The sequence below is a fragment of the Oncorhynchus keta genome, chromosome 5 (genome assembly GCF_023373465.1).
Source record: "Oncorhynchus keta strain PuntledgeMale-10-30-2019 chromosome 5, Oket_V2, whole genome shotgun sequence".
In the NCBI taxonomy this organism is placed as follows: Eukaryota; Metazoa; Chordata; class Actinopteri; order Salmoniformes; family Salmonidae; genus Oncorhynchus; species Oncorhynchus keta.
The window spans coordinates 28365610-28377650 of record NC_068425.1 but is presented as its reverse complement, the minus strand read 5'-3'; the positions used below and the strand labels follow the sequence as shown (position 1 = coordinate 28377650).

General features: G+C 41.9%; 1 protein-coding gene across 1 annotated transcript in view; it reads right to left on the bottom strand.

The window, feature by feature from the left end:
- The window catches only part of LOC118382482 (voltage-dependent T-type calcium channel subunit alpha-1I-like), a 167259-nt gene that overhangs the window by 128899 nt on the left and 26319 nt on the right, over positions 1-12041 (bottom strand). The window contains exons 6-7 of the mRNA XM_052520010.1: positions 905-1244; positions 227-639 (exon numbers count right to left, since the gene is read on the bottom strand). Coding sequence (XP_052375970.1) covers positions 227-639; positions 905-1244 — 753 coding nt within the window. The remainder of the gene's footprint in view (positions 1-226; positions 640-904; positions 1245-12041) is intronic.

The window sequence follows — 12041 nt, the reverse complement described above, 5'->3', positions numbered from 1 at the left end:
TGATAGTATTGATGAGAATAGTATATTTACCTGGTTGTGATGTTCATGCTGATAGTATTGATGAGAATAGTATATTTACCTGGTTGTGATGTTCATGCTGATAGTATTGATGAGAATAGTATATTTACCTGGTTGTGATGTTGATGCTGATAGTATTGATGAGAATAGTATATTTACCTGGTTGTGATGTTCATGCTGATAGTATTGATGAGAATAGTATATTTACCTGGTTGTGATGTTCTATCCCCATGCTGATAGTATTGATGAGAATAGCGATCATGATTCCTCTATTGAAGTATTTGCTCTCCACGATGCCCCAAAGTTTCTTCCTCATCTCATCCCACATGTCCTTACAGTGTCCAAAACACGACCTCCTCTTCCTCTTCTTCTTCACTCCCTCCCCCTCTTCCACTTTCTCCTCCAAGTGGTTCTCCTCCCTGTCCGTCTCCTCCACAGCCCCCTCCTCCTCCTCCCCATTGGCCGAGTCGCCCACAGCTCCCGCCCCCTCCCTGAGTGACAGTGCCGCAGCGCACTGAGGGCAGTCCTCTGTGTTTTGAGGGACGGCCAGGGCGATGGAGTTGCCCAGGGGTTGGGAGCTGTGGACTGGGTCCAGCTTGTTTTGGTGAGGACAGGGAGATTCTAATGAAAGATGGAGAGGGAGTGTAAGAAAGAATCAACATGTCATTAACAGCATCAATAGACACTTTCACATTGTCACACTATATCCATGTAAGCCAGCGTTTGATAGCGCCAAAGAGGTTTGAAAGTCGAGAGATTAAACAAGACTCATCGCACTGGCTCGCACGAAACAATGTGAAAGAGGCTAATATCATGTTAAAGTTCAAGTTTAGACATTTAACAAAAACCCTTTCTCTCATCCTCCCACCCACTGCCTCCCACTTACGGCGTGGCTGCCTCAGGTGATTCCTTTCCCCTCCGTTCGCACTCCCTGCTCCTCTTCCTCCTCCTCTTCCTCTCCCTCTAGTGGGCGGTGGTGGCAGAGGCCTTCCTCTCAGTTGGTTATACAGGGCTACAGACCTCCTGCGGGCCTTGCGCAGCATGTGGCAGACCAGCTGGAAGAGCTCTTCGTAGCAGTCCCCCGGTTCATGCAGGCTGGCCAGGGTAGAGGAGGACAGGCACTGGGCCCGCTGCTCCTGCATCAGCTGGTGCTCCCGCTGCTTGGTCTCACTGAACTGGGTGGCGATGACCACCAGACAGAGGTTGATCATGAAGAACGAGCCAATCTGTGAAGTGGTAGATAGTCAGAGGTGAGTTACAAACACAGAGTTACTGTAGTGAGTGCTGAAGGCCAACCAGAAACACACACAGATACATACAGTGGAAGACCACTGGTCGTCTATAATGGAGTTGCTGCTGGTCAGCGCGTGCAAGATTCACTTTTTGGCTTTGAGATGATTGAATAACAATCAGGGGGACCCCAGGCCTCCAGACATATCTTGAGGTACTTCATTAGGTTTACCTTTACTGCAGACTGAGGGAAAGAGGAGGATGATAATAGATGGAGAGTAGAGAGGCCAGAGCCAAAGAGGAAGTGGAAGAGAGTAGGAGGGCAAATACATAGAGCAGGACTTTATTTTACTGATGGCCAGAGGAGTAACACATTATACTAACAAATGACAAGCAGAATATCTCTAACACATTAGACAATCATTCCTTCATCATTAGAATCCAGATCTGCCTCTGGTCTCATCACTTGGGAGTTAGATGTAAACGGTATGTCTCCTTCAGTATTGGTCGACCACCTTCTACCCACCCGAACATACAGCATACACTGTTGCTGGTTTTTCCTCTCAAGATCGCATTGATGCTAATAAAGTGTGCTGTTTGTGTGCTGTTTCCCCCTTAGCGACGCCAGTGTGATGTTAGCACTCATTCTAAAGGTCTAGGGAGGCTGTAGTTTCTAACAGAGTGTTATCAGGAGAGACAGAAAAAATAAATAAAAGATGATACCCAATGCAAGTAGACACAATGTCTCACTCTGTTTATAATATTCTCAGTTTATAATACTCACAGTTTATAATACTCTCAGTTTATAATACGCTCGGTGTATAATACGCTCTGTTTATAATACTCTGTTCATAATACTCGATTTATAATACTCTGTGTATAATACTATCCGTATTTAATACTATGTTAAAAATACTATCTGTTTATAATAATCGCTGTTTATAATACTCCGTTTATAATACTCTCAGTTTTTAATACTCTGTTTATAATACTATGTTTATAATACTCTGTTTATAATACTGTTTATAATACTCTGTTAATAATAATCTATGTTTAAAATACCCTGTTTATAATACTCTGTTAATAATACTCTCTGGTCATGATACTCTGTTTATAATACTCAATGTTTATAATACTCTCTGTTTATAATACTCTGTTTATAATACTGTTTATAATACTCTGTGTATAATACTCTGTTTATAATACTCTCTGTTTATAATGCCCTCTGTTTATAATACTCTCTGTTTATAATTATCTCTGTTTATAATACTATGTTTATAATACTCTGTTAATAATAATCTATGTTTAAAATACCCTGTTTATAATACTCTGTTAATAATACTCTCTGGTCATAATACTCTGTTTATAATACTCAATGTTTATAATACTCTCTGTTTATAATACTCTGTTTATAATACTGTTTATAATACTCTGTTTATAATACCCTGTTTATAATACTCTCTGTTTATAATTATCTCTGTTTATAATAATATGTTTATAATACTCTGTTAATAATAATATATTAATACTATCTCTCTCTCTGTTAATACTCTCTCTCTCTCTCTCTGTTAATACTCTCTCTCTCTGTTAATACTATATCCCTCTGTTAATACTCCCTCCCTCTCTGTTAATACTCTCTCTCTCGCTCTCTCTCTCTCTCTCTGTGTGTTAATACCCTCTCTCTGTTAATACCCTCTCTCTCTCTATCTGTAACTACTCTCTGTGTGTTAATACTCTCGCTCTGTTAATACTCTCTCTCTCTCTCTCTCTCTCTCTCTCTCTCTCTCTCTCTCTCTCTCTCTCTCTCTCTCTCTCTCTCTCTCTCTCTCTCTGTTAATACTCTCTCTCTCTCTCTCTCTCTCTCTCTCTCTCTCTCTCTCTCTCTCTCTCTCTCTGTGTGTTAATACTCTCGCTCTGTTAATACTCTCTCTCTCTCTCTCTCTCTCTCTCTCTCTGTTAATAACTTATTTGGGACTGTATTGAGTAGCTTGGATGAATAAGGTGCCCAGAGTAAACTGCCTGCTACTCAGGCCCAGAAGCTAGGATATGGATATTGTTAGTAGATTTGGATAGTAAACACTCTGGAGTTTCTAAAACTGTTTGAATGATGTCTGTGAGTATAACAGAACTCATATGGCAGGCTTTTGCCTGAGAAAAAAATCCAACCAGGAAGTGGGATATCTGAGGTTTGTCGTTTTTCAAGTCATTGCCTATCGAATATACAGTGTCTATGGGGTCATATTGCACTTCCCAAGGCTTCCACTAGATGTCAACAGTCTTTAGAACCTTGTTTGAGGATTCTACTGTGAAGGAGGGGGGAATGAAAGCTGAATGAGTCAGGGGTCTGACAGAGTGACATGAGCTGATCACGCGCGCTCACGTGTTAGCAACCTGCATTACATTGCATTTCTACAGACAAAGGAATTCTCCGGTTGAAACATTATTGAAGATGTATGATAAAAACATCCTAAAGATTGATTCTATACTTCGTTTGACATGTTTCTACGAACTGTAATATGACTTTTTGTCTGAACTTTCGCCTGGACTTGCCCGCGCCTCATGAGTTTGGATTGTGTACTAAACACGCAAACAAAAAGGAGGTATTTGGACATAAATGGACTTTATCGAATAAATCAAACATTTATTGTGGAACTGGGATTCCTGGGAGTGCATTCTAATGCTATTTCTGACATCTGTTGACTCCACAACATGGCGGATATCTGTTTGGCTTGTTTTGTTGTCTGAGTGCTGTACTCAGATTATTGCATGGTGTGCTTTTTCGGTAAAGCTTTTTTGAAATATGACACAGAGGTTGCATTAACTTCTTGCGTCGAGCAATCCCGTATCCGGGAGCGTAATTATAGCCTCAAGCTCATTACCATAACGCAACGTTAACTATTCATGAAAATCGCAAATGAAATGAAAGAAATATATTCACTCACAAGCTTAGCCTTTTGTTAACAACACTGTCATCTCAGATTTTCAAAATATGCTTTTCAACCATAGCTACACAAGCATTTGTGTAAGAGTATTGATAGCTAGCATAGCATTAAGCCTAGCATTCAGCAGGTAACATTTTCACAAAAACAAGAAAAGCATTCAAATAAAATCATTTACCTTTGAAGAACTTCGGATGTTTTCAATGAGGAGACTCTCAGTTAAATAGCAAATGTTCAGTTTTTCCAAAAATATTATTTGTGTAGGAGAAATCGCTCCGTTTTGTTCATCACGTTTGGCTAAAAAAGAAATCTGTAAATGCCGTCTCTACAACGCCAAACTTTTTACCAAATTAACTCCATAATATCGACAGAAACATGGCAAACGTTGTTTAGAATCAATCCTCAAGGTGTTTTTCACATATCTATTCGATGATAAATCATTCGTGGCAGCTGTGTTTCTCCTCGAAGCAAACTGAAAAAGACACGCAGCTGGAGATTACGCAATAATTGCGACGGAGGACACCAAGCGGCCACCTGGTAGATGTAGTCTCTTAAGGTCAATCTTCCAATGATTTGCCTACAAATACCTCACAATGCTGTCGACACCTTGGGGAAACGACAGAAAGTCTAAGCTCATTCGTGACCCATACACAGCTATATAAGGAGACATTGGAACACAGCGCATTCAAAATCTGGGGCACTTCCTGTATGAAATTTCATCTTGGTTTCGCCTGTAGCATTAGTTCTGTGGCACTCACAGACAATATCTTTGCAGTTTTGGAAATGGCAGTGTTTTCTTTCCATAGCTGTCAATTATATGCATAGTCGAGCATCTTTTCGTGACAAAATATCTTGTTTAAAACGGGAACGTTTTTTTTATCCATAAATTAAAAGAGCGCCCCCTATATCCAAGAAGTTAAGGAGAAGTTTATCTAAAGTTACATGCATAACACTTGTATATCAACATTTATGATGAGTATGTCTGTAAATTGATGTGGCTCTCTGCAAAATCACCGGATGTTTTGGAAGCAAAACATTACTGAACATAACACGCCAATGTAAACTGAGATTTTTGGATATAAATATGAACTTTATCGAACAAAACATACATGTATTGTGTATCATGAAGTCCTATGAGTGTCATCTGATGAAGATCATCAAAGGTTAGTGATTAATTTAATCTCTATTTCTGCTTTTTGTGACTCCTCTCTTTGGCTGGAAAAATGGCTGTGTTTTTCTGTGACTATGTGCTGACCTAACATAATCGTTTGGTTTGCTTTCGTCGTAAAGCCTTTTTGCAATCGGACACCGTGGCTGGATTTACAACAAGTGTATCTTTAAAATGGTGTCAAATACTTGTATGTTTGAGGAATTTTAATTATGGGATTTCTGTTGTTTTGAATTTGGCGCCCTGCAATTTCACTGGCTGTTGGCGAGGTGGGACACTACCATCCCACATATCCCAGAGAGGTTAATACACACACACTCTCTCTCTCTCTGTGTGTGAGTCAGAAAAGAGAGAACCACTGCATTCTCTATCCTTCTCCTCAACTTGCCCCTCATAAGCTTTGGATTGGTGAAACCAATTAACACCATTCCATTTCCTCTAAATCCATACAAGGGAAGTGAACGATTACACAGAATGAACTCCCAGGAGTTCACCTGGCCCTTGGCTGACCCTGTGAGTTGATGAAGTGTTATCTGACAGGTAGACTGCGGGGCAGGAAGGGATGTATTGAGATGTTAGGTTCTGCTGCACAGCTTCACTCTCCTGATCAGAACAACAGGAGAGATAGACAACCCACTAACCCCACCCAGAAAAACCCCATAGGGGTAGCTAGCTATACACAGCTCTGTTGCCTTCCAAACATCACACACATCTGCTCTATTCACATGCTAATTGTATTGTATTCAACGTTTGTAATTTCCACAGACTTGATCTGGCCTTACGAAAAATGTATCAACACCTACAAGAAATTATCATTAATTATAATCTACATAATAATTCACATTTCCTGTTGCTTCAGGATTATTTTCCTGCTGTGAGAAACAGAGTCCAATTAAGATAGCGCATCTGTACACTCACCCACACTAATGCATGCATGCACACAGGCAAAAGAGCATACATGCACATCACACACTTCTCCCAGAGGTGGATCAGGCTCAGAGGGTGTGGAGCTGTGTGACGGATGTGGCAGCAACGTGTAGCTATTAAACACAGCACTAAGCCTCTTTAAAGACGGAGAGCTGAGGAGAGGAGAGGAGAGGAGAGGAGAGGAGAGGAGAGGAGAGGAGAAGAGGAGAGGCGAGGAGAAGAGGAGAAGAGGAGAGGCGAGGAGGAGAAGAGGAGAGGATAGGAGGAGAGGAGAGGATAGGAGAGAGAGAGAGAGAGAGAGAGAGAGAGAAGAGAGAGAGAGAGAGAGAGAGAGAGAGAGAGAGAGAGAGAGAGAGAGAGAGAGACAGAGAGAGAAAGAGAGAGAGAGAGAAGAGAGAGAGAGAGAGAGAGAGGAGAGGAGAGGAGAGGAGAGGAGAGGAGAGGAGAGGAGAGGAGAGGAGAGGAGAGGAAGAGGAGAGGAGAGGAGAAGGAGGAGAGGAGGAGTGGTGAGAATAGAGTAGAGAAGATAGGAAGGGAGGAGAGGAGAGGAGATAAAAGAGGAGAGAAGAGTAGAGGAGAGTGAGCAAAGCCGTGTGCCAGGTAGCCTCTAAATCTTCATAGCAGACTGTAGAAGAGAGAGAGAGGAGAGAGAAGAGAAGAGAAGAGGGAGAGAATATGGAAGGAAGGACAGGAGAAGAGAGACGAGGAGAAGGGAGTAGAGAGGACAGAGATATGTGGAGAGAAGAGGAGAAGGGAGTAGAGAGGACAGAGATATGTGGAGAGAAGAGGAGAAGGGAGTAGAGAGGACAGAGATATGTAGAGAGAAGAGGAGAAGGGAGTAGAGAGGACAGAGATATGTGGAGAGAAGAGGAGAAGGGAGTAGAGAGGACAGAGATACAGTGCCTTGCGAAAGTATTCGGCCCCCTTGAACTTTGCGACCTTTTGTCACATTTCAGGCTTCAAACATAAAGATATAAAACTGTATTTTTTTGTGAAGAATCAACAACAAGTGGGACACAATCATGAAGTGGAACGACATTTATTGGATATTTCAAACTTTTTTAACAAATCAAAAACTGAAAAATTGGGCGTGCAAAATTATTCAGCCCCCTTAAGTTAATACTTTGCAGCGCCACCTTTTGCTGCGATTACAGCTGTAAGTCGCTTGGGGTATGTCTCTATCAGTTTTGCACATCGAGAGACTGACATTTTTTCCCATTCCTCCTTGCAAAACAGCTCGAGCTCAGTGAGGTTGGATGGAGAGCATTTGTGAACAGCAGTTTTCAGTTCTTTCCACAGATTCTCGATTGGATTCAGGTCTGGACTTTGACTTGGCCATTCTAAAACCTGGATATGTTTATTTTTGAACCATTCCATTGTAGATTTTGCTTTATGTTTTGGATCATTGTCTTGTTGGAAGACAAATATCCGTCCCAGTCTCAGGTCTTTTGCAGACTCCATCAGGTTTTCTTCCAGAATGGTCCTATATTTGGCTCCATCCATCTTCGCATCAATTTTAACCATCTTCCCTGTCCCTGCTGAAGAAAAGCAGGCCCAAACCATGATGCTGCCACCACCATGTTTGACAGTGGGGATGGTGTGTTCAGGGTGATGAGCTGTGTTGCTTTTACGCCAAACATAACGTTTTGCATTGTTGCCAAAAGGTTCAAATTTGATTTCATCTGACCAGAGCACCTTCTTCCACATGTTTGGTGTGTCTCCCAGGTGGCTTGTGGCAAACTTTAAACGACACTTTCTATGGATATCTTTAAGAAATGGCTTTCTTCTTGCCACTCTTCCTTAAAGGCCAGTTTTGTGCAATATACGACTGATTGTTGTGCTATGGACAGAGTCTCCCACCTCAGCTGTAGATCTCTGCAGTTCATCCAGAGTGATCATGGGCCTCTTGGCTGCATCTCTGATCAGTCTTCTCCTTGTATGAGCTGAAAGTTTAGAGGGACGGCCAGGTCTTGGTAGATTTGCAGTGGTCTGATACTCCTTCCATTTCAATATTATCGCTTGCACAGTGCTCCTTGGGATGTTTAAAGCTTGGGAAATCTTTTTGTATCCAAATCCGGCTTTAAACTTCTTCACAGCAGTATCTCGGACCTGCCTGGTGTGTTCCTTGTTCTTCATGGTGCTCTCTGCGCTTTTAACGGACCTCTGAGACTATCACAGTGCAGGTGCATTTATACGGAGACTTGATTACACACAGGTGGATTGTATTTATCATCATTAGTCATTTAGGTCAACATTGGATCCTTCAGAGATCCTCACTGAACTTCTGGAGAGAGTTTGCTGCACTGAAAGTAAAGGGGCTGAATAATTTTGCACGCCCAATTTTTCAGTTTTTGATTTGTTAAAAAAGTTTGAAATATCCAATAAATGTCGTTCCACTTCATGGTTGTGTCCCACTTGTTGTTGATTCTTCACAAAAAAATACAGTTTTATATCTTTATGTTTGAAGCCTGAAATGTGGCAAAAGGTTGCAATGTTCAAGGGGGCCGAATACTTTCGCAAGGCACTGTATGTGGAGAGGAGAAGGGGGAAGAGAGGCCAGAGATATGTAGAGAGAAGAGGAGAAGGGAGTAGAGAGGACAGAGATATGTAGAGAGAAGAGGAGAAGTAAGTAGAGAGGACAGAGATATGTAGAGAGAAGAGGAGAAGGGAGTAGAGAGGACAGAGATATGTAGAAAGAAGGGGAGGGGAAGGCTCCATCTGTGATCCTCGTTCAGGGCTGGTCTGCAGGTGTGTGGGGCCTTTGATTCACCTCCAGACAGGTGTCTGTGTGCGTGTGCGTGCATAATGCAGTAATAATGTGAATCAGGGATATTGGACTTCCTGGTGATTAGGATCAAAGTAGCCTGCTGATCGGAATCACACACACACACACGCACACACACACACACACACACACACACACACACACACACACACACACACACACACACACACACACACACACACACACACACACACACACACACACACACACACACACACACACACACACACACACACACACACACACACACACACACACACAGCTCAGCTTTAAGGTTTCATGTAATTCAATGCATCTCTCATCTTTCTTTCACTGACACATCAACTTGAAACAGGCAGCAGACAAAATCAGTGCCAACGTATCCTGGCCTTCCTAGAAGTACAGTAGAATGTCAACTATCTGTTTGACTGCAGTAGGGCTGGAGGTGAAACTTCAGAGTCTGTAAGTTCATTACAGTAGAGCTCACTGATAGGATCATCTGACCACCTTTGATTTATACCTCCACTTAATACCAGCTCTTAATATAGAGGGAAGGAGAGAGAGGGGGAGAAAGAGAGGAACAAAGAGAGAGAGGGAGAGAGGGAGAGAGAGAGAGAGAGAGGGAGAAAGAGAGGAAGAAAGAGAAAGAGAGGAAGAAAGAGAGAGAGAGAGAGAGAGAGAGAGAGAGAGAGAGAGAGAGAGAGAGAGAGAGAGAGAGAGAGAGAGAGAGAGAGAGAGAGAGAGAGAGAGAGAGAGAGAGAGAGAGAGAGAGGGAGAAGAGAGAGAGAGAGGAGAAAGAGAGGAAGAAAGAGAAAGAGAGGAAGAAAGAGAGAGATAGAGAGAGAGAGAAAGAGAGGAACAAAGAGAGAGAGGAGAGGGAGAGAGAGAGAGAGAGGGAGAAAGAGAGGAAGAAAGAGAAAGAGAGGAAGAAAGAGAGAGAGAGAGAGAGAGAGAGAGAGAGAGAGAGAGAGAGAGAGAGAGAGAGAGAGAGAGAGAGAGAGAGAGAGAGAGAAACAAAGAGGGAGAGAAACAAAGAGAGAGAGAGTAGACAGACCTGGCTCTAAAAAGAAAGGCTATGTGCACACTGCCCACAAAATCAGAGGGAAACTGAGTTGTACTAAGTAACATCCTGCCAAATGTATGACCATATTAGATACACATATTTCCCTCAGAGACCCACAAAGAATTCACAAACAAATCAAATTTTGATAAACTCACATATCTAGTGGGTGAAATACCACAGTGTGTCATCACAGCAGCAATATTTGTGACCTTTTGCCACAAGAAAAGGGCAACCAGTGAAGAACAAACACCATTGTAAATACAACCCATATTTATGTTTATTTATTTTCCCTTTTGTACTTTAACTATTTGTACATCGTTACAACACTGTATATAGACATAACATGACATTTGAAATGTTTCTATTCTTTTGAAACTTTTGTAAGTGTCATGTTTAGTGTTAATCTTTTATTGTCAATTTCACTTTTGTTTATTATCTATTTCATTTGCTTTGGCAATTTAAAGATATGTTTTCCATGTTAGTAAAGCCTTTTGAATTGAATTGAGAGACAGAGAGAGAGCGAGAACGAGAGAGAGAACGAGAGAGAGAGAGAGAGAGAACGAGAGAGAACGAGAGAGAGAGAACGAGAGAGAACGAGAGAGGTACTTCATTAGCTTTAGCTTTACTGCAGACTGAGGGAAAGAGGAGGATGATAATAGATGGAGAGTAGAGAGGCCAGAGCCAAAGAGGAGGTGGAAGAGAGTAGGAGGGCAAATACATAGAGCAGGACTTTATTTTACTGATGGCCAGAGGAGTAACACATTATACTAACAAATGACAAGCAGAATATCTCTAACACATTAGACAATCATTCCTTCATCATTAGAATCAAGATCTGGATGGCTCTAACTAAGAACAACACACAGTACCTCACAGGGTCCACTCCCACCGTGCCTAAGGAATCTTCACACAGGGATAAAGGGCCACTCAACAGTAGGGATACATTGTTCCTAGACAGTGACCTATGGTCAGTTGTACTTCTTTCTCTCTAAAGTTACATTAAAGCTTTTGGGAGGGTAAGCTGATCCTAGATGTGACGATGGGAAAAACTGCCAGTCACCAGTCAGTTGCCAAGCAACAGGTTAACATGACTGTGATTGGAGCTGATAGAGGAAGATGAGAATTTGGCAGGAAGATACAGAAAAAGTTCAGACACGCCCACACAGGTTAAAGCCAATCGAGTTGCTGCATTATCCCCAGACAGACGTGACTATGCTGTGATTCGACGCCTGTCTCCAGGTCACGAAGGACGCTGGCAATCAGAATGCGCACGGCCAATGGCAGCCTCTGTTTCAGACTTGCCAACCAAGTGAACGCTTATGTATTCACACACCACCATGACGCAATCCTCTTAGTATGATCAGGCCTATGTAACAGTACAGTGATATTCTGACACAATCCTCTTAGTATGATCAGGCCTATGTAACAGTACAGTGATATTCTGACACAATCCTCTTAGTATGATCAGGCCTATACAGTAATTCTGACACAATCCTCTTAGTATGATCAGTGAACAGTACAGTTATTCTGACACAATCCTCTTAGTATGATCAGGCCTATGTAACAGTACAGTGATATTCTGACACAATCCTCTTAGTATGATCAGGCCTATGTAACAGTACAGTGATATTCTGACACAATCCTCTTAGTATGATCAGGCCTATGTAACAGTACAGTGATATTCTGACACAATCCTCTTAGTATGATCAGGCCTATGTAACAGTACAGTGATATTCTGACACAATCCTCTTAGTATGATCAGGCCTATGTAACAGTACAGTGATATTCTGACACAATCCTCTTAGTATGATCAGGCCTATGTAACAGTACAGTGATATTCTGACACAATCCTCTTAGTATGATCAGGCCTATGTAACAGTACAGTGATATTCTGACACAATCCTCTTAGTATGATCAGGCCTATGTAACAGT